Source organism: Stenella coeruleoalba, assembly GCF_951394435.1.
Source record: "Stenella coeruleoalba genome assembly, chromosome: 5".
Taxonomy (NCBI): domain Eukaryota; kingdom Metazoa; phylum Chordata; class Mammalia; order Artiodactyla; family Delphinidae; genus Stenella; species Stenella coeruleoalba.
In genome coordinates, this window is record NC_137150.1 from 26,524,945 (window position 1) to 26,547,286 (window position 22,342).

At 45.9% G+C, this 22,342-nt stretch overlaps 1 protein-coding gene across 1 annotated transcript in view; it reads right to left on the bottom strand.

Moving 5' to 3' along the window:
• Positions 1 to 21,398, bottom strand: part of TRIM42 (tripartite motif containing 42) — a gene marked incomplete at its 5' end in the record, with an annotated part of 29,499 nt that extends 8,101 nt beyond the window's left edge. Inside the window, 4 exons of the mRNA XM_079923044.1 lie at positions 6,826 to 7,050; positions 10,117 to 10,940; positions 15,329 to 16,026; positions 21,061 to 21,398. Coding sequence (XP_079779170.1) covers positions 6,826 to 7,050; positions 10,117 to 10,940; positions 15,329 to 16,026; positions 21,061 to 21,398 — 2,085 coding nt within the window. The remainder of the gene's footprint in view (positions 1 to 6,825; positions 7,051 to 10,116; positions 10,941 to 15,328; positions 16,027 to 21,060) is intronic.
• Positions 21,399 to 22,342: the final 944 nt, after the last annotated feature.

Consider the following 22,342-nt stretch of genomic DNA (forward strand, 5'->3'; position numbering starts at 1 on the left):
CTCAGACAGGACGGGGTTAAAGGAGCCGCCGATTCGGGGGCTCTGGCTCACTCAGGCTGGGGGGGGGAGGGGTACGGATGCGGGGTGAGCAGAGGCCGACGTGACATTACAGCAGCGTGAGGCCCACCATGCGTTCTCCCCAGGAAGTTGTCCCTGGATCCCGGGACCCTGGCAGTGGCGGGCTGCACAGCCTCCCTGGAAGGGAGGTGTGGAGAGTGACCTGTGCTCGCACACAGGCTTCTTGGTGGCGGCAGCAGCAGCCTGAGCGTCCCATGCCAGCCTCTGGGGTCCGCGCTGATAGCTGCGGCTCACGCCCGTCCCTGGAGCTCCTTTAAGCAGCACTCTTAATGCCCTCTCCTCGTGCACCAGCAAACAAAGAGGCAAGAAAAAGTCTCTTGCCTCTTCGGCAGGTCCAGACTTTTCCCCGGACTCCCTCCCGGCTAGCCGTGGTGCACTAACCCCCTGCAGGCTGTGTTCACGCTGCAAACCCCAGTCCTCTCCCTGTGCTCCGACCGAAGCCCGAGCCTCAGCTCCCAGCCCCGCCCGCCCCGGCGGGTGAGCAGACAAGCCTCTTGGGCTGGTGAGTGCTGGTCAGCACTGATCCTCTGTGCGGGAATCTCTCCGCTTTGCCCTCTGCACCCCTGTTGCTGCGCTCTCCTCCACACCTCTGAAGCTTCCCCCCCTCTGCCACCCGCAGTCTCTGCCCACGAAGGGGCTTCCTAGTCTGTGGAAACCTTTCCTCCTTCACAGCTCCCTCCCACAGGTGCAGGTCCGTCCCTATTCTTTTGTCTCTGTTTTTTCTTTTTTCTTTTGCTTTACCCAGGTACGTGGGGAGTTTCTTGCCTTTTGCGAGGTCTGAAGTCTTCTGCCAGCATTCAGCAGGTGTTCTGTAGGAGTTGTTCCACATGTAGATGTATTTCTGATGTATTTGTGGGAAGGTGATCTCCATGTCTTACTCTTCCGCCATCTTCAGAAATTCTCCATTTTAAGGATTTTTAAAACAAAACTTCAAAAGGTCAAACCATGAAAAAAATAATTGATGACTTTGATAACATCAAAATTGAAGATATCTGCTGTTTCATGACATACACGATGAACAAAGTTATAGACAAATGTCAGAATGGAGAAGATATTATCAATGTCTAAAGCCATTATCTAGAATATATAAGGTCATACTACAAATCACCTAGGAAAAGAAAAATGCAATAGGAAAATGGGCAAAAGATATTTAGCAGGCTATTTACAGAAGAGGAAATCCTGAAAACAACCATACAAAATGAAATTTTAAACAATAAGGAGATAGCACTTTATACCTATTGGGCTAGCAAAATAGTAAAAGCTGGATCATGTCAAATGTAGGTGGGGCTTAAGATACGGGGTCCTCATTCATTCCTTATGGAAGAGTACATGCGTGCAGTCCAATCAAGTATGCACACACTCTACCCCCCAGCAATTTCACTCATGGTGTACGTCTGATAAGGGCTGAATTGTGTCCTCCCAAAATTCTTGTGTTGAAGTCCTATTCCCAGTACTTCAGAATGTGACTTATTTAGAGATAGTGCCTTTAAAGAGGCGATTAAGTTAAAATGAGGTCATTATGGAGGGTCCTAATCCAATCTGACTGTTATCCTTATAAGGAGAGGAAGTTTGGACACACAGAGACACACCAGAGGTGCACTCACACAAGAAAGCGCCCTGTGAGGGCACAGGGAGAAGGCAGATGTCTGCAAGCCAAGGGGAGAAGCCTCAGAAGAAAGCAGACCCACCAAAACCTTGACCTTAGACTCCTGGCCTCCAGAACTGTGAGAAAATACATTTCTGTTGTTTATGCCACTGAGTCTGCAGCATTTTGATGTGGCAGCCCTAGCAAACTAATACAATGTCCCAGAGAAAGTCCCACGTCCCTATCCCACCCACAAAATGTCAGGAATGAGGCTGTTTACTGCAGCATTATTGGAGGTCACCTGGGTGTCCATCCTGGCTGAATAGACAGGTAAAACTTGGTGAACAAACACACACTGTAAAGGATGAGGCAGCATTAGGAGTTAGGGACTAAATGTGCCCAGTGACATGGAGGGATCATTAAAAACACAGTGTTCAGGGGAAAACGGTAAGACACAGTAAGTTATGTAACAATACTAGCATTTGTGCAAATTAATAACACATTCAAAACAACACACGCCATGTAAGAACACATAAAGGCAGCAAGATGCACATGAAACATATTAGAATGGATATCTAGGGAGCGTCACAAAAGGAAACAAATACATAAACAAGAAAAGGGCCTTGCATGCACCAGTACTGGTAAAGGACCATGAATTGAGGTGTCTGACTAATTCAACCTTCTGTGTATGAGGTTAAAAATGATAGGTCCAGCTTGAGCCTGAATTAGACTCATTCCAGGGTTCTAACCTATTGGCAGGGCAAGTAGGGAGGGACCAATAGGGTTCTATTTACGTGAACGATCAAGAGGCCTTTGGGAAAAGAATGAACTCTAAGGAGATGACTGCAAACCCCTCTGATTTCGTTTCAGGGCATGGAGTCACGGTGAGTATGTGGGTAGGTGAGCGGGTAGTTTTGGGGTAGTTATTCCAAATGTGGACTAGTGTTGGTCACTCAAATTCCTCTAACCCCAACCCCTGAAGATGTGTGTCTCAGCCTAAGGTGGAGTGTCTGCAGTAGGGACAGAAGAAAAACCAGAGGGGGATTTCATGAAACTGAAGTAAGATGCCCAGGAAGGCCAAGCAGCCCTGCTCTGTGGCTGGAGTTCCAGCCTGAGTGTGGCCTGAGCAGGTAGGAAGAAGTACTGCAGATGCTCAGTTTATCTGGCAGGACCACTTCCTGAGCACACGTGAGGCACTGTTGGGGGGTGGGATCCAGTATAGACTGAGAAGGAATTTGAGAGGATGGGTGGGGTGAAGGGTGGGTGCCTTTCCTGAAGAGCTATAGGGAAAGACCCAGAACAGTACCAGTGTGTAAGTATTCTGGGGCCTGAATATTTACCTCCAAGGCTGATGTAACCTGGGACATCTGGTCTACCTCAGATTGTGGTAGGCAGAATAATGGCCCCCCAAGTCCATGTCCTCCTCCCAGGAACCGGTGAACATTTTATGTTACATGGCAAAGGGGGATTAAGGTTGCTAGTCAGCTGGCTTGAAGATAGGGAGATTATCCTGAATCATCAGGTGGATCCAGTATGATCCCAAGAGTCCTTCAAAGTCGAAGAGGAGGCAGAATCGAACCAGAGAGATGATGGTGTGAGAAGGACTCAGCCTAGCGTTATTGGCTTTGGATATGGAAGAAGAGGCCATGAGCCAAGGAATGTGGGCAGCTGCGTGAAGCCGGAAAAGGGGAGGAAATGAACTTTCCCCTAGAGCCTCCGGAAAGCACACAGCCCTGCTCACACCTTAGATTTCTGATCTCCGGAATTGTTAAGTTAATAGGTAAAACTGTATTGTGTAAGCTACTAATTTGTTACAGCGGCAACAGGAAACCAGTGCGCATGTGGAAAGTTAGATATTTCATAGGAAGACTTCCTGGAAGTTAGCAGAGATTTGCAGTCAGAGGGAGACATCAAGGTGAGGAGGCTGTTTTCAAAAATGGGGGCCGTGGTCATCAGGTACACTGAGGTTTAGATGAAAAGCAGGAGGAGGAACTGAGGTCACAGGGTATGTGATTTGCCTAAAAACACATCTCCATTCCTTCAAAAGATATCAACAAGGCACTGGGGCATTAGAAGCTCTCAGCTGGGGACTTGGGAGCCAAGAGAGGTGAGGAAGGCCGGCACGATGTCCTCGCTGAGCTTGCCGCCTAGCAGACTGGGGGCTTGGACCCAGGTACACCCGCCCAAGTCCAAAGATCTTCCCAACGCATGATCTTGCCTCGCAAGAAAAATAAAAGTGCCGCTCTCACGGCTGTTGCTCTGACAACATTCTCCCAGAGAGTGGTGCCAGGTCCCTAAGGCTGAGCCCACTCTGCCTAGACTTTGCTGCATCTGATTATCTGATTATGGTACAGGGGACGAAGAGCTCCTGCCTTAGATGAGACCTAGGTTCCCACTCAACTCCTTTGAGTTACACGAGGCCAGACTCTTTTCCTCTCTGAGCCTCAGTTTCCTCATCTGTAAAATGGAGGCAATAACTCCCTGCCTTCTGAGCGGTCGGGATGATCAGTGATAATGAATATACAGTGTCTGACACAGAGTCAGCCTTCAATAAGTGAGACCTTTAAAAAGCATTAAAGTTAATTTTCATGCTTTGTCTATTAGACTACATATAAAATCCCTTAAAAAAAAATCAAGCGACAGACTATGAAAATCAAATATAAAAGGTGTTATTTCACTTCCTTTACAAAAGGATGTATGGTGGAAATATTGCATTTTGGATAAGAAATGATTCTGCTGCCTTGTTACAGCATTTTAAATGAAACCTTTCAGGAATACCTGCTTAGAACTGATGCTGAAGGAAAAATACTTCGATTTTATAGGAAGGAGCTAAAGTCATTACTTTTATGAAGCTTTATAAATGTCATTCAAACACACCATCTTCTTTTCATTTGCTATTGAAGCCTTTACTTATGCAAATCATGACAAATGTGAAGGAAAGCCAAGCTTCCCCTGGAATGCTAATATAATCACAAAGAGGGAGGAAGAATTACTTCTGAAGGAAAAATCTATATTGCAGCTCTGTGAGTCAGATGAAAATGAAGCTTCCAGAAAACCTCATTAGTTAGTGCTCTGCTCATTAAGAAATTGTGTTAAAAAGCAAAGAAACTGGAATGAGTTTCCTTCCCTTATAGGGAGCGCAAATTCATCACATAAACACAATTTCAGGGGGATTGTTATTTCTTGATTGATGGTAAAAAACACTTAACAGCTCTCAGGCATCTTATGGTACTTTGTAATTATTAATTTTATTTATTTAGACGTTCGTTCATAGATTCATTTGTTTGGTCACGTTTTCACTCGTGTATTAATTCAATAACCATTAAGAACCATTAAGCTATGTGCACAGTGCTGGTAAAGCATTGTGGCAGAAGGAAAGATGAATTAGACGTGAATTTTGTTTTCAAGGGGTTCAAAATTTAAGATGGATGACAAAATATCTACCTGAGAAAGGCTGACACACTCCTGTCTCTCCACCCCCGTCCTTGGCCCTAGCATCTAAAAATGACTTAAGATACACACAAAAAAATATTAGTAACAGCACCGAGTGCGCCCTTCATGAGGAATTAAAAAAAAAATGAGAAGGCAGATGGAATTAGATTGAAGGAAAACTCCATAGTCAAAAGGACCTGCTGTCAAACATGGTAGCAACTGTGGGTGTTCCGTGCTCTGGAGAGAAGAGTATCAACAAGAATTGGTCTATGGGGCAACTGACGGACAGGGTACCTGGCTGGGGTCTAACACGAGGAGTAACCAGGCGACTTTCTCATCCCACGTCCTTCCCGTGTGAGTGTCTGACCTCCGTGGAGGGGGAGGGGATGCACATGGGTGCCAGGCTCCAGAAGCAGAGCATCGGGATGGAGTAGAGAGCCCCCTCCGCCTGCCTCCAGGAGACTTGCTTCTGGTATAATGACCAAGAGCATAATCCTGCCCCACCCTACATCCTGCTTCTCTTTATCACCAGAGGTAGCAACCAATCAGATTCTCTTCTGCAAACATGTGACCAGAGCCCAAGGGCGTGAAGCTAGTCAGATTGTGTTGGTCGCACAGAGCATGGGCCAGGAACCTCCAAAACCACATGCAAGCTGCATTTAGGGGAGGAGAAACAATGGGCTAGCTGAAAATGGTGCAGATTTAGAGAGAAGCAGAGATGGAAGGAGGGGCTGTGGGCGACACAGAGGGAGGGATAGAGAAAGAGGGATTGATTGAGAGATTGAGAATAAACTGATGGCTTTCCAGTTTTTTTGGATATCAGATGTATGTCCTGGCTAGGGGTCTCATGAGACTCCCTTCTCTCTCGGGCTTTTCAATAGCCGAAATGAATGGATTTATTCTCTTTACTTCTAAAGAATCCCTGATTAAGACTTAATCTACTCTGATTCCTAAGAACACCATCATGGCTGTACAGTAAGATAGCTCTAGGCAGTCTTGACATTTTTCTTCCCTTTCTCCTTTGAATATCAATAAAATTATACCCATGAATGTATTTCCCCTGGGGATATAAAGCAGAATCAACCTTGCATCACAAAAAAGATAGGAATAATCTTGTCCCTTCCATTAATTGGAGTCCATCCTGGCTTACTCACTGGCTATTCCTTAACTTTCAGATAAACAACAAATAAATTTTTTTAGTATCATAAGTATATCCTAAATACTGCATGAGACATACTAACACTAAAAATTTATTCATTGCATGTGATATACTAACACTAAAAATTTATTCACTGCATTGTATAATTATAAATTTATAATTAAATTTAGATTAATTATAATTTATATTGCTTAAATCTGATACCCTATCCTTGCTTTGATTCACCACTGACGCTAATACTTAACTCTTTTTTTGTCCTTCTCACACCACAATTATTTGTTTGCTAGACCCTGAGCTCCGTGAAGGCAAGAATTACGTCTTATTTTCCTCGGAACTCTACGTACTAACACAATACCTGGCACAAATGTTTTCTGAATCAAAGCGAACTGACGATTCTCATTTGCAAAGTTGGCTGAGGCCAGAGGCCCTCCCTGTGCCCTTGAGTTAATGAGTTTTCTGGGAGTAGAGAGGGAGGTCATATGGTGGGTTCCATGACCTCATGATCAATCCTAACAGAGCTGCATCCATAGTGGATGAAGAACTTCCAACCGAGAAATAAAGTGCCTGGTACCTTGCAGATGTCACTCCACTGCCCAGGACCGTTATCGTTGACGGCTCTCACTTTAAACAGATACTCGGTGTTGGGGGTCAGGTTGTGCAGCTCCAGGTTCTGCTGCGTTATATCCCGAATTTGTGCACAGAGCTCTGCCTGCACATTGTTAGGAGGGGAATTAATGAGTTCGTAGAATTCCATCTCAAAAGAGTCCACGTCTTCTATTGGGCATGTCCAGTAAACCTAGGAAGAAATGAACATGTCAGTGGGTTACTAGCACACACCATTCAGCTTTCTTTCCCATGAAGATCTGTGTCGTGGACTCTCTGGGGTGAGTTTAAGCTCACTCATCCCCTCTAGCTGCTGAAGACTTTGAATTAGACCTTGTGCAACAGTCCTGAAAGGCTTCGTGATGAATCCCGACGTGAGGCTTTCAATGCGTTTCAAGAACAGAAGAATGCTCCTCTGGCTTCTGCTCCTGTCACTGCGGAGGTGAACTTGTCCTCCTGACACCACTAACCAAAGTGGCTACCATTTATTGAACACATATTATGCACCAGATTCTGTGTCAGACATTGCCTGCCTCGTTTAGTCCTCACAGTTCCCTAGGAGGGAGATTTCATTATCCCATTTTACAGTGGAGGCTCAGCAGGCTTACATTCAGCGATTCCAATGGAACCACAGACTACTAAAGTTGAACAGTGTATCTAGTTCAACTCTCTGTTTCATACACAAGGAAGTAGAGTCCCAAAGAGGTGAAGTGACTTATCCAAGTCATGGAGAATATATGTTGACACTCAAAGCATAAAATGTCACCTCTTGGGAAGAGGTATATTAACAAGTGTCAATTAGCAGAGTGTGCCTGGCATATAAATATTTTATAATAATTGCATTTTTAAACAGATATTGCATGGTTTATTTAAATGTTAATAAATTTAAATGTTATTGTGTATAAAGTTAATTTATAATTACTCATAAGTATATAAATTTTAAAATTTGTATTGATTTGTATAATTAATTTATAATTTTTTTATGAATTTACACTTTTAAAACTGTACATGTACGTGACTTGTTAATAAAAATTAACTTATCTTTTCTGATTATCAAAACATACTCATTTAAAATACATACCTGGAAAATACAGAAAAATTATAAGGAAAGAAAGAAAATAAACATCTCTTTTAATCCCACAATTCAGTTAATAATTCATTATATTTCTTTCCAATTTTGGAATATACACAAGCACACAAATACATATAATTTGGATTATTATTGCTCTGATTCCTGCTTTCTTTCACTTATTACATTTTATATATGTCCCTATATCATTAAAAATTCAGCAAAGCACCATTTTAATAACTGCCCTATAAGTGATTTACTCCTTCTATAGCTGAACATTTAGGTTGTTTCTAATTTTACACTCTAATAAGTAATGATGCATTGAACACTTTGGGGCATGAATCTTCATTGAATTTTTAATCACTTCCTTGGGAACGAGTTCTAGAAATAAAGTTGAGATTTTATGAAAAAACTCTTTAGGATTTTTAAGGTACAGAGTGACAAGTATAAGGCTAACTTAAAGAATATTTCCCATGCCAAAAGAACACTGTTAGTCAACCATCACTTGAGAGAGATGCCAACACAGATTTCGTCTCCTGCATTACTGAGTACTATGATTCCTGTGTGAATTACATCCCGTGATCCTGAAATACGGATCAATGATATTTTTACATCAAATACCACTGTTTGGCAGTAGGTTTAGGTGTCTTATCTTGAGAGTCAATAACTTGACTGGATTTTTTCTGTGTAGGGTCCTTTCTTGAGCTCATCAAGGGACCATTTATAGGTGGCATAGGGTGACTGTTCTCCAAGCCCAAGTACAGAGCAGGTATCACCAGTCCTTCCCCTACAGAGCAAGATCCCGCCCACCTCCCAAGTGGTCTGAGTTGTGTGAGATGAGACCTAATGCCATCCCTGATATAATATCACATACACTGCAGGTTTTGCTGATCTATGATCATTTGGAAATGTAGGTTCAGCTGCTCCGTTGCGGGCATCTGTTATGTGAAGGGCAGAGATACTTTTGCTGTGTCTGACAGCCTATGGGAGGGTATGTTGTACATGTTCTACCTTGCAACATAAGGTCATTCTTGGGGTCAATTATAAATGCCAAGACATAGATTATAATGTCTCAGGAGAATAGAAAAGTAAGGCTTGGTCAGTGTCTGGGTTTCATTTTCTTGTTTTTAGACCCTTGATACTAAATTGTGGTCTGCAGACCGGCAGCAATGCCAACATCTGGAAGTTTGTTAGAAGCGTAGAATCTCAGGCCCCACTGAGACCCACTGAAGCAGAATCTGCATTTTAACCAGATCCTCAGGTGCATATTAATGTTTGAGAACCACTAGTTTAGGATTCAAGGATGCTAAAAGTCTTTGTGAGTGTTCTCGGATCATGGAGACAAAAGATGGGCTCTGCCACATGGAAGCAGGCAGTGGGTTGGCTTGGGAGATATCCCTGTAGGACCCCAAGAGGAGGCAAGATATGCTCTGATAGAATATCTTTTTTCCTCCCTGGACTTTAATAAAACATTCTAGAAACAATTCAATTTAGGTTCAGCTGGATTTGAAAGGAATGTTGAGAGATGCGCCATTTGTTCATGTTAGGCCTAGAAGGTCAAAGGACAGCCATGTCCCCTGAAGCTGGGTGATGGTAGCTGTAGAGGTCTGTGAGACATCCACACACCTCCAATGCCACCCCCACCCCCTTCCCCAAAAAGCTGAATCTCGGGAGATAAGGACTGGAATTCCATTGGGGATTATCCTTCTAATCTTTCCAAATCATGAAGAGTCTGGATAGTTTCTTTAGAAGAAGTAGCAGTTTAGAGGAATCACAGCTGATAGACAACGGAGCCTGCTTTTCTAATTCCAATTTCTGTGCTCCCTCTACTGCTACACGTTCTCCTCTGGAAAATATTACCCTCTCCAAGAAGTCTCTTCAAATTACTTTGTTTCCCAAATTGTGCTCTCTTTCAATAGAGAAGCTGCCTTTGAAGTGGAGTTGGGGCTTTCAGATGTACTTCTGGCTATGAGTTAAATACATTGTTTGGTTTAAAACAATCTTGGGCTACTTAAGATTTCGGGAACTTATCCCTTTTGAATGGACTGACCACAAAGAGTTTAGAGGGACAGATTTGAGTGACTGGACCCTAGAGGTCAAACAAGTAAGTGCAACCTTTCCTGACTACCCCGCTCCATTCCATAGCCCACACCCTCCTATCTTCCCTACAGGGCCCAGAGCCTTTCTTACCTTGGCAGCTCTCGGATACACCAGAGTCTGGTAGATAAGAATTGGGCCTGGAGTCTTCAGGGAGCTATCATTGAACGAGTACCAGTTGTGGAAGCTGCTGCTGTCCTGCACAGGCTGGTTTTCTACCCCTGCACTCCAGTAAGTGTAGAGGCCGTCTGTGGGCTTGGCAGGTCCAGCGGACTGGGCTCGCCCGTAGGTCTCCAGACCCATCTCGGTCTTCTCACAGTTGGGGCCATTAAAGGACAATAGGGAGGAGCTCCGCTGGCATATCTGCTGGTTGCCGAAGCTGTGGGTGCTGCAAGTGACCTTCCTGGCAATCATCGTTTCTGAGTGCAGGGGGTAGGGTGATGGCAGGGAGTTCCCCGAGGAACACACCTTCTTGGGCCCTGCGGGGAAGAGTTCGTGGATAGCATTGGAGAGCTCAGCAAAGTCCAAGGGCATGCAGTTCAAGGAGTGGAACCGGAGCTGTGGGTCTGGCCTGTAGGTATTCTGGATGCCGTCCTCGATCTGGTCCACCAGAATCTTGGCCGACTGCAGGAACGCCACTTGGCCTGTCTCCTTCAGGGCTTCCTTGGAGTAGGCGATCAGGCCACCCATCTCGTTCACTTTCATGGTGGTGACGTACACATAGTGTTCAATCTCCTTCTGCCTGGACACTTCCAGGTTCTCTATCTGCTCCATGATGGTTTTCTCTTTCTCCTGGAGAATGCTACGCAGCTTGAGGAATCCATTTCTGATCTCTTTGCGCTTTACCTCCTTGTCAGCTTTGAAGCTGTTTTTTAAAATGTTGAATTCCATGAGGTCATTATCAATTTCGTATCGGACTGCAAAACAACCAAGTGAGTTACTTCGGTTAAATTTTTCATTTCTCCAGATGTCAAAGCCAGTGGCAAACTGGAGAAAACTAACTTGGGCTCCAAAGATGTGGGTGGAAAGGGAGGGAAACCACTTGTTGCTGGGCTGAAAGATGCTAGCATAGGTTTATAAAATGAATGTGGCCTCTCTCCATACACTCCTCTCTTTCTCCTTGTGTAATACTTCCCTTGGGTAGGACAGCCATCCTTCCCTGGCATACTTCTATCTAGTAATCCCTGCAGCCTTGGGTCTAAAGTTGGGAGTTCAAGGCCACCTTTGATGTTAGTTTTCACCAGACTTCACTTGTCAGCAAGTTTTACTTGAGAAGAGATGATGCCACAAAGTGATGGATTTCCCCTGTGTGAATACTTAAGCTTTTGCAGGGGTGGGAGAAAGAACTAAATTTCTGATGACTGCTTCTAAATACTGCCTTGCCTTGTTCATCAAAACCCAGCCCTAGACAATGGTGGCAGATCAGCAAAGTTCCCCTTCACTGTGTTTGCTCTTTAACATGTTCCTTTTCTCTGCTGGGGACTTTGACTCCCTTGGGTTCAGCTGGGCTCCCTCTCTTACTTACTCCCCACTTACTTTCCAGAAAGCATCTGCTGTTACACTTCAAGGAAAACCGAGTTTATCCTGCCGCCTCTCACGTGGCATTTGGATTTTAAGTTCACTCAGTCATTCAACAAACATGTGACACCTGTTCCATGTCACATGCTTTTCTAGGCTCTAGGGATACAGATATGAGTGTGAGAGGTCACTGATGTTCCAGGCACGCATAAACCCAACGATACTGCAGTGTGGAAGATGCTGGGGCAGGATGAGCATGTGGACCACCTCTGTCTGTGAAATGGCAACTTCACAGTTGCCATTTATAGGGTCTTAGGCAATAGGCAGTGGTTTATAGGGTCTTTATAGGCATTAGGCAGTGATTTCAAGACACGTCAACCTTCTGTGGCCTATGCTAGAGGTAAGGTCCTCCCCATGAAAGGCTGACTCTGCAGTGATTTGATGGGCTATAATCCTCTCCAAATTTTACTCAGCAGTGGGGGTGACCAAGTCATGTTTCTTAACATAGCCCTGGGTCCACAGTAAGTTGGATCTCTGTGGGTGGTGGCACAGAGATGTGCATTACAATAAGAGAAACCCTCGGGTTCTGGCAGACCATGAGAACAGGACCACAGCTGTCTCAGTTACCACCATGACTAGGATGTGTAGAGGTGCTAGAATGGTGTTTGTTGAGTGAAAGCCATTCTGTCCTGTTTTCTAACATCTTTGGGGTGAACGTCAGCAGTGTTGCTCTCTGGCCTGCTTTCTGAAGCCCCCATTTCCTCTGCTCACCTCCTCCCTCACACTGGCCCAGAAGGGATGGGGAGGCAATACAGATGGGGGCTGAACAGGAGACTGTCAGGATGTGATTGCAGTGATGCTGAGAAATGCTCCCTGCCCTCTCCACGTGCAAGCCCTGCTGTGACTTAGGGCCCCTGAAATTCCACGTTATACATTAATTCCTTTGACTCTTCAATAGTTACTCACTGTTAGAAGAAATCTGAATAGGAAATTCCTTGCTTTATTAGGGATTAGTTAGGCTCCTTAGAGCTGAGTCTGGAGAGGTAGGATAAAAATGTCTTAGATGAGGGGGAAGATGCCCCTTACAAATAAGACAGTTTTGCAAGAGCTGGTCTTAGAACAAAGTCAAAGCAAGGTCTCTTTCAGGCACTATATTTAAAACTAGCTACTATTTTTTTTTTTTTTTTTTTGAGGTACGTGGGCCTCTCACTGTTGCGGCCTCTCCCATTGCGGAGCACAGGCTCCGGACGCGCAGGCTCAGCGGCCATGGCTCACGGGCCCAGCCGCTCCGCGGCACGTGGGATCTTCCCTGACTGGGGCACGAACCCGCGTCCCCTGCATCGGCAGGCAGACTCTCAACCACTGCACCATCAGGGAAGCCCAAAACTAGCTACTCTTTATTAAATGTTTATATAGATCCAATCCATACATTATCATGTATCACACATATGGATCATATCTGTATATTATCATACATTACATATAACTTCAGAAGAGGAAGATGTTGTTTCCATTTATAGATGAAGACACTAAGGCTCAGAGAGGTTAAGTGACTGCCCAGTGTCACACAGCAAGTAACTAGAAGGACCCAGGGCCTGTCCCTAATTCTATTTGTCTAACTCCAGAGCCTATGTTCTTAATTGCTCCAGTTGCCCTTCTCAGTCTTCTGTGACATCAGAATCACCTGGGGTACTTAAAAAGGAATCCAGCCAAGCTCAGGCCACGGGTTCCGCCTTAAGAAAACCCTCTAGGAACCAATGGGGGCTTCCATTGGCCTGGCAACGTGGCTCCTGTAGGCTTTCTTTAATATAGGGGCTTCCCTGGTGCTGTTCCCAAATTGAATAAGTGTCAATTGACAAACAATGTTTCTAGGCATGGAGCAATTGAGAAATCAAGTTATTCCTGAAATATTCATGCTGGTGAGAGGCCCTGGGGGACATATTTAGCAAAGTCTGCCCCTGACCCACTTCTATGTCCAGTGGGACCTTCCTGTGCAGCTCAGCGGAAAGCTGCCTCCTTGTTGATCTGTTCAGACCTGTTTGTATGGACACTGACATTTCTGACAGGGGAGAGGCTGGGTTGATCTGGAGCATGCTGGTCATTTGACTCTAGGCCACCACGTAGGGAAACAGACCACAGGTGTGGTGGTGGTTCCCATTGTTTTTCAATCTCTTTATCTTTAGATTCTGGTCACTGTTTAGCAGAATAGGTTGTCAAATGAATGTTGTGGAATTAACATGGACTTCGGAGTCAGAGAGACCGGCTCTGCCATTTACTAGGGGACTTGTGCCAGTTCCTTCTTGGAATCCCAGTTGTCTATCCTGGGGTTGGGGTGGAATATTAGTGCCTGTACTGTAGGATTATGGAGAGGATTAGACATAAGTCCTCTAAAAGGCCCCGGTAAAGTAGGCCTCTGTTCAAGGAAGCTATTCCCAGGGGCAAAGAGCCTAAAAGGATCCCTGAGATCCTCATGTCTAACCTGGTGGATATACACCCAGAAATTATTGGGCTCTTTGCCGAACCCTGTGAAATATCACTGTACTGGGTTCCATCACGAAAACCTGAGTCAGTTTCCCTTATAGAAACTATAACTATATTATATGTAGCCAACATAAAATAACCATGAGCAGGCGTGCAGAGGAAAAGTGAGCTGTTGACTACAACATTACTGGCTATTTCTGGGTTTTCCCATTATTATGTATTTGCTATCAGTTCCTTTACTGTGCTGCTTGCAACTTCAAGGGAAATTTAAAACTGAGGTAACTCTCAGCATCGACTTAATTCTTTTCCCCTTTAAATTGGGAAGATACTGAAGAAATCCATCCTTAGGGACAAAACACCTTAGAAAGGCTCACAGAACTTCAGGATGCTACAGGATCAATCTCTTCCTTCTCCAAAGGAGGAAATGAGGCCCAAGGTCATGAAAATTATAACCAAGATTATAGAATCTTTATGTACTTATTATGGGCTAGATCGTTTTTTGCATGCTTCAGTTAGAGTATCTCATTTAATCCTCACAACCACCCAATGAGGAAAGAACAAATTGTTCAGGGAAGAACAAATCTGACGTCGTATTAGATCTGTTCCTTTTGCTTTAACCTTTGTGCTTTGTTAACATGTGGTTAGTCCTGCTGGCTCTGAACCTTTTGTAAAAGAATGTTGCCTATAGCCTGAAATATACGGGATAGCCCATTCTCAAGGCTCTCATCTTTAAAAGTCCATTCACATAGAGATAAAAAGTTGCAGAACAGAGAATAACATTTGTCTTGTTGGAGGTTTGCAGGAACATCGTGACCTGACCTACGCGGACAGCTGCAAGAACAAAGGATACAGACACCAAGAAGCTTGCAGCAACCAACCTGACCCCTCCCTCACCTTGCTTTTAAAAGTGCCTTGCTGAACCCCCTCCCAGAGCTTGGGGTTTTGGGGGACAGGAGCCACCTGTCTCCTTGCCTGACCCTGCAATAAATCTTTCTCTGGTCCAAACTCCAACCTATTGTCAGTTTGTTTGGCCCCACTGTGTGCCGGGCACACGAACTTGCATTGGGTAACACCATTATCCCCATTTTATAGATGAGAAAACCAAGGCACAGGGAGGTTAAGTGGCTGGCGGTAGTTGCCAGATGTGGATTCCAGGCCACTGACTTGCAGCCTGGCTCAGTGTCTCCCAGGGCTTGGACTGCCCCACCAGGTGGAGGTAAGGCTCTCTCTAAACAGATCCTCCCAAATCACCTTCCCCATCAGTTCCTGAGCTAGGAGTGTTGGAGGGAGAAGAGGGGACCAGGACCTGCTTTGAACTTGGCGATGGCGCTGAAGAGCGCGGCAGCCCTCTCGGAGCAGGCATCGATGAGGCTGATGGTGTCGTGGTCATTGTGTAGGGCAGTCTTGCAGAAGCTGCAGAGCAACGCGTGGTCGTTCCGGCAGTACTCAATGACGCGGCTGGACGGGTGGTGGATGCAGATCTTCTCGTCCTGGTCCTCGGTGCTGGTGTCCACGAACACGTGGTCCTGCATGGCCACGTCCGAGTGGAAGGTCTTGAGGCACTCGTTGCACAGGTTGAGGCGGCAGGTGATGCAGCGCTTGTAGGCGATGCTCTGGCTGCGGCAGACCTGGCAGACGATAGGCCCGCTGGAGCGGTCGAAGCGCCACCTGAGGTAGCCATGCTGCTGCATGTAGCGCTTGGTGAGGCGTCCGCGCAGGTAGTTCTCGGGCAGCAGCATCTTGTGGCTGTAGGGCATGCAGTGCGAGCGGTTGCACACGGGGCAGATGAGGATGAAGAAGTTCTCGGTGACCTCGGCGTGCTTCTGCAGCTGCCGCAGGCACTTCTCGCACAGGCTGTGGTGGCAGGGTAGTATGAAGGAGTGCAGGCGCAGCTGGCTGCAGATGGGGCACAACAGGTGGCTGACCAGGTTGCTTTTCGCGGGCATCATCTTCACCTTATCCAGTTGCGTGTCACTGCTCCCCATGCGCAGGGCCGTCTTGGAGCTGCAAGGGGAAGCAAACACGGGACCTCAGGAGGAGAGCTCCGTTTCTCCACCTCGGAAGGAACCGGGGTGTCACTGAGCTGCTTTGTGGTGTGATGGGGAGGGGCATGGCTGTGCCGGGGTGGGGTGGGGAGCAGGCGGATGGTGCCTGGGTTCTAAACCCCCCTCCACCATCTTTTAGCTGGGCGACACCAGGTAAGTTAATTAACCTCTCTCTGCCTCTCTCCTCGTTATAAAATTAGTACTCGCCTGATAGAGTTTCTTGAGAAAATTAAAATTGATTTGAATACCTGCATGGCCTTAGAGCAGTCCCTGGAACACAGTAAGTGCGATACAACTGCTTGTTAATTTTTGAGCAAGAGAAAAACAGTCCAGAGGGGCTGGCACTGTCAGCTGGGTCTTGGGGTTCTGTTGGCCCTGGATAATATCACAGAACACCCACAGCAGACAAGGCCATTCTGGGACTGTGATGGAGCAAAACAGAACCAAGACCACTTCTTCATGTTTGAACTCAGACAAAAGCAAGAACATTGTCCAAACCACAAAAATGATCAAACATCCCCTGTCCTGGTTAAGGACAGTGACTGCTGCTTTTTCACCAGTTGCAGCATCAGGCTCAACTCTGTTCTTCCCACCTTCTAGGCAAGATTTATTAAGACACCTAATAGGAGATTTACCCCTGCGTCCTCACCTAACATGCGCCTAAATCCTGTAATAACTTAGTGATGCCTTCTTACGGAGACACCTCACACTTGCTCGTGGTGTATCTCTCAGTTGTTGCACTGGGCCAGTAAATCCAGTCTCCTCTGGGCACTGACATTACTATTGTGTGTGAGATGGAACATAGAAGAAGGTGGGCAAAGTGTTCTTCACAGGACACCAGGAGGTTAGTTGCCCAGCCAAGCCCAGCCCCCGTGTGTTCTGATCACCAGACCTCAACTGTGACCTAAGGGGCTAGGTGCTAGGGGCGGGTTGCACAGCTGCTGTAGAGTTGCACTTTTGAGATAAGTTTCTTCACCTCTCTCACCCTCAGTAAATCAAAGCTCACAATACTACTTCCTTCATGAGGATTTTAAAGTCCCCATGAGATAATCCACGATAAGTGCTTAACTCCCTGGACATAGTAAGCATTCAATGAATGGCCACTATAGTGACTCCCCTCTGTTCCTAGCCAGCTCATGTCCACAGCAGGGGAAAACAGTGGTCAAGTCTATGAAAAATATGTGCTTGTACGGTGTGTGTGTGTGTGTGTGTGTGTGTGTTGAATCTTTCTCTAATATCTGAGGCTGATTTCATTTATTGTAAGAACTATGGATGAAGTAAGTGCATACTTGTAAACTTTCAAGTGCATGTTCTAAGAAGCTACAATCAGGGCAAAAGCAGTTTATGAAAATAAATGAATTAGCCATGGGGATGGAGGTATAAAACATACTTATTTGGACCTAGAGTCTGTCATACAGCGTGAAGTAAGTCAGAAAGAGGAAAACAAATACTGTATGTTAACACATATATATGGGATCTAAAAAAAAACAATGGTTCTGAAGAACCTAGGGGCAGGACAGGAATAAAGACACAGATGTAGAGAATGGACTTGAGGACATGGGGAGGGGGAAGGGTAAGCTGGGACGAAGTGAGAGAGTGGCATGGACATATATACACTACCAAATGTAAAATAGATAGCTAGTGGGAAGCAGCTTTGTAGCACAGGGAGATCAGCTCGGTGCTTTGTGACCACCTAGAGGGGTGGGATAGGGAGGGTGGGAGGGAGACGCAAGAGGGAAGGGATGTGGGGATATATGTATATGTATAGCTGATTCACTTTGTTATACAGCAGAAACTAACACACATTGTAAAGCAATTATACTCCAATAAAGATGTTTAAAAAGAAAACATACTGATTTTGTGACTATTCCTATCCCTTCTTCTGTTTGTATTAGCGATGTCTAGGGGTTGCGTTTGGCATTCTGCCTGTGTTCTCTTTTGCATTCTTGCAGTCCCTATAAGCCTCTGGATCCTTCCCCATTCCCTTGGCCAGGGACCCAGGTCTCAGAGCCCAGGCAGTCAAGGGTGATACCCGAACATGTTGGAAGGGAGTGGCACCATGGGGACAGTGCCGGTTATGGAGACGCGGGCACCTGGATAGCTCATCCCTTAGAGATCTGCATGCTGGTGTCCAAGCCTGTCAGACTCAATGTTCTCAGCTCTGCTCCTTCTCTGCTTTCCCAGCCTCTCTGCTTTCTCCTGCTCCAGCTTTGGAGGGGTCATCTGGAGGGGGGAGGGCAGATGTATACATGAGAGCTGGGTGGATTTCTCTAGTTTCATAAGGTGGGGCTATAAGAATCAGTGTGTAATATAAAGGGAGACAGCACGAGAAATCAGAAAGAAGGAGGGAGAGAGGAGGGTGCTGGGGAAAGAGAAAGACAGAACAGGGAGAAGAGACAGGTGTTAATGGCCCAGGGAGTTGGGGTGAAGGTGAAAAAGGAAGTGAGAAAAAGAGATGAGTAAAGGCAAAGGGGGATGAATGAGATCAGACTGAGGCAGGATGAGGAAAATGCTGAGAAGGAAGCAGTGACGAGGAACAGGGGAGGCGGTGGGCCAGACACCAGGAGAGAGGCCAGGTGGAAGATAAGCCTCAGCGGACCCAGCACCAACCCCCTGACACTTGCAATAGCATCTCTGATCATCGTCAGAAAGCCTCAGGCTTGGACTTGGGCATTCAGTGGTCATGATTCCACGCCACAACCATCACCAAGCCCAGCAGCCTTGTCTTTTTGTTGAGATAACTGGCCTCTGCTCCTCTGTACCGTGGCAGCCTCCTCGCAAATTTAGGCCTGTTCCCCTTGTACTTGGGTTCCCATATATCACCTGGCAAGTCTCCTGGCTTCCCTTCTTTTTCCCTCCAGGCCATTCTGCACTTTAGCGCCACCTGGGGGCAGGAGAGTTTTTTAAAAATTCTGATGCCCAGGACATACCTGAAGCCAATGAAATCAGAATGTCTGGGGGTGGGGGCCAGGCATCAGTAGTTTTTAAAGATCCCCAGGTGATTCTAATGCAAAACAAGGTTTGGGAGCTACTGGTCTAAGCATCTCCAAAGCACCAGTGTCATCCTTCCCCTGTTGAAATGGGCTTGGTGACTCTTCATTGCTGATGTGCAGGAAATGGGGCAGTTGAGAGGAGAGAGGGGTGTGAGAGTTACTTTCTGCACCTTAGAACTTCTGCACTTGAATCCAGAGCCCCTGGGTTCTCTGTTCGTGCAAACACCATGCGAGGTCCATGAACTGAGAGTAATTTTTATTAACCAGCTACAAAGGGCTGAACTGTGAGAGAGATCATATCCTTCCCCTGAATTCACGGAGCGTTTGCTCACAAAATTGTTTTTCCAGCCTCGAAAGGCTTCCAACCTGCCTCTCATCTTTCCGCCTCTCCAAGTGCTGTCATCTTAGAATGCTGAGTTTTGGTCTTTCCCCTCTAAGAAGTCTGCCTCTGCTATTCCAGATGCCCCTCATGGGTGACATGAAGAGACCGCCTTGGTCAGGGCAGGAAGAGGCTATGCAGTGCCTGACACAGAGGGTTAATGCCCTAAGTGAGAAATTGCGACCCTCAGTGCCATGACTTCTGGGTAGGAACAAAGAGAAGGCTGGCAGGAGCTCATGGCCACCTGGGGTACTTACACAGGCCATAGGGGTCGAAAGCGGCCTGTGGAAGTTACTCTTTTCCAATGAGTGTTGCAGATATCAAGGGTTCAGAGGAGGAAGGGCAATTTATATTTTTATATCACATAACAGATTTCAAAGCAATATTAAGCCCCTGAATCATCGCAGGTACCATACTGTCTATTTTGCAGGACAGCATTTTAATTTAAGCATACAGGCTCTAGGTTCAAATTCTGACTGCATCTTACTAGTTGTGTGATCTTGGGCCACTCAACCTCTCAAATGCTCAGTTTCTTCACTGGTGTGATGGGCATGAGGTAGGGGTTACCTGGGGTCACGCACGTGGTTCCCGGCAAGTTGCTTACACACTAAGTATTAGCTATTAGTATTTTGTAGAGGTGAGAGTGGTGGGGTTCAGGAGAGCTCAGCACTCACTCACACAGCTGAGGGAGCTTGGGTTTGGAACTCAGGTCTATACTGATTAGTGACTGTTTAGGACACGTACACTTAATTGCTACAAAGTGTAGTTTTTTTTTTTTTCTTGCAGTTGAGGTAAATTTTATTGCTACATTTTGAAACACAAAAAATATTTAAAATAATAGCACCATTGAATATACGTTTTTACTGTTACATCAAGTGCAAAACAGACTTTATAGTATTTTTAGCTCTTTTTTTCTTCTAGTTTTATTGAGATGTAATTGATATATAGCACTGTATAAGTTTAAGGTGTACAACATAATGATTTGATTTACAAATACCACACAGTGATTATCACAGTAAGTTTAATGAACATCTATCAACTCGTACAGATACAAAATTAAAGAAATAGAAAAAAATTAAAAAAATTTTTCTTGGGCTAAGAACTCAGGATTTATTCTCTTAACTTTCATATGTAACTGACAGCAGCGTTCATTATATATATCCTGTGGTACATCACATCCCTAGTAACCTATCTATCATAACTGAAGTCTGTGCCTTTTGGCTGACCTCGTCCAATGCCCCACCCCTACCCCCTGCCTCTGGTAATCACACATCTGATCTTTTCCTATGAGTTTTTTTGTTTTTGAAGAGTAATTGACCTACAACACTATGTTAGTTCCCGTTACACAACGTGTAGTGAGTTGCTATTTCTATACATTTCAAAAAGAATATCGCGATGTCTAGTTACCAACTCTCACCATACAATGACTGTGTGATATATTTGCACCAAGACATATTGTAACGAGAGTTAATTGCTCCCAAGTTCCTGGCCTCCCTTTTTCAGATAAAGAGGTGGAATTGGGGCGGGGCTGCTGACCTGCCCTGTCCCCACAGCTGGCAGGGGCCCCCCGCCCCCAGTTTTCCTGAGCCCCGGCGGCCCGCGTCGGGCGCGCGGCACTTACAAGGTACGGATGCTGGGGAGGCGGCTCCTGCGGAACGTGATGGCGGCATAGCGGCAGCAGCGGCTCTCATAGTACTGGCACTTGCGGTTGCTGCTGGTTGTACAGCAACACTTACAGTCGGGGTCATTGGCCCAGGAGCAGCAGCAGAAGTGGCAGTTGGGGCTCTCGGAGAAGGTGCAGTGGCAGCATTGGCAGTCGCGCTCATCCTTGTAAGGACAGGGAAAGCAGGTGCAGTTCCGCTCCGAGGTGAAGAGGAACTTGAAGCACAGACAGGAGCATAAGCGGGGACACCTCTGCCATGTGAAACATGGAGCGCAAAGACACGTGGCAGTCTCCATGGCGCCTACACGATTGCCACCCGCTCCCTGGAGCTCTTGGTGCCTCCTCTACCAGGATCCTGCTGTCCGTTCTCCCGTGGAGGGGTCCCTCCTCCCCTGGATGAGGCAGTCAGCTTGGAGGTTTCAAGAGGTTGGCTGTTGTGAGGCCTTCACAGGCGGTGTCCCTGCTAGGAATCTCACGGGCTGGCATTTACATAGATCAGTTCCAGGCCATTTGCTTATGTCACAATCCCTGTCTCCCCACCATATCTCACCACACAGGATAGGAGGGAGGGTGGGATCTGGGGGGTAGTGGCAGGTGGGCTGACAGATACTCCCTGTTTCCAGAGGACCAGCTCCAGAGGAGTGTCAATGAAGAGAGCATCCTGTCCTGTATCACACTTTGGGTTATTGGCTGGATTTCCGAAGCTATTTCTCTTTGCTTGGTCCTTTTCCTGCAACTTGGGCAAGTTGACTTCAGGGTATGTCTTCATGGGCTGAAAGCCTGGGTATGATGCATTGGAAAATACAGACTGACATGATATTCCTCTCCTTGGGCTTTTTTTTTGTATTGATAGAACTCTTTATTTGATGAACAAAGTGCAGTGTTTACAAACAATAATACCACATATAAAGGGAATCACCATTTGGAGAAAGAATTAAAGGAAAAACAGATATAGGTTCTTTAAAGCACTTCTGTCAGTAGTGATTGAGTTTGTCAGTTGCTGCATAGTCACTGCTGATTTTTATGAGGCTTCAGGCGTTAGTCACTGTGAATATTTCTTGGCATTTTTTGCAGCCTCGTGGGGTTAGACTGAGACTCAAGCTCTGTTTCCTACGCCCCTGCACTCTTCCCCAGTTCTATCTCACTGTATCCCTTTTATTAAGAGGCTGGAACTCTACATGAGACTCTTTATCTCTTCTTTTAGTATATGCTCAGCATCTCTAGAAATGACCTTCTATTT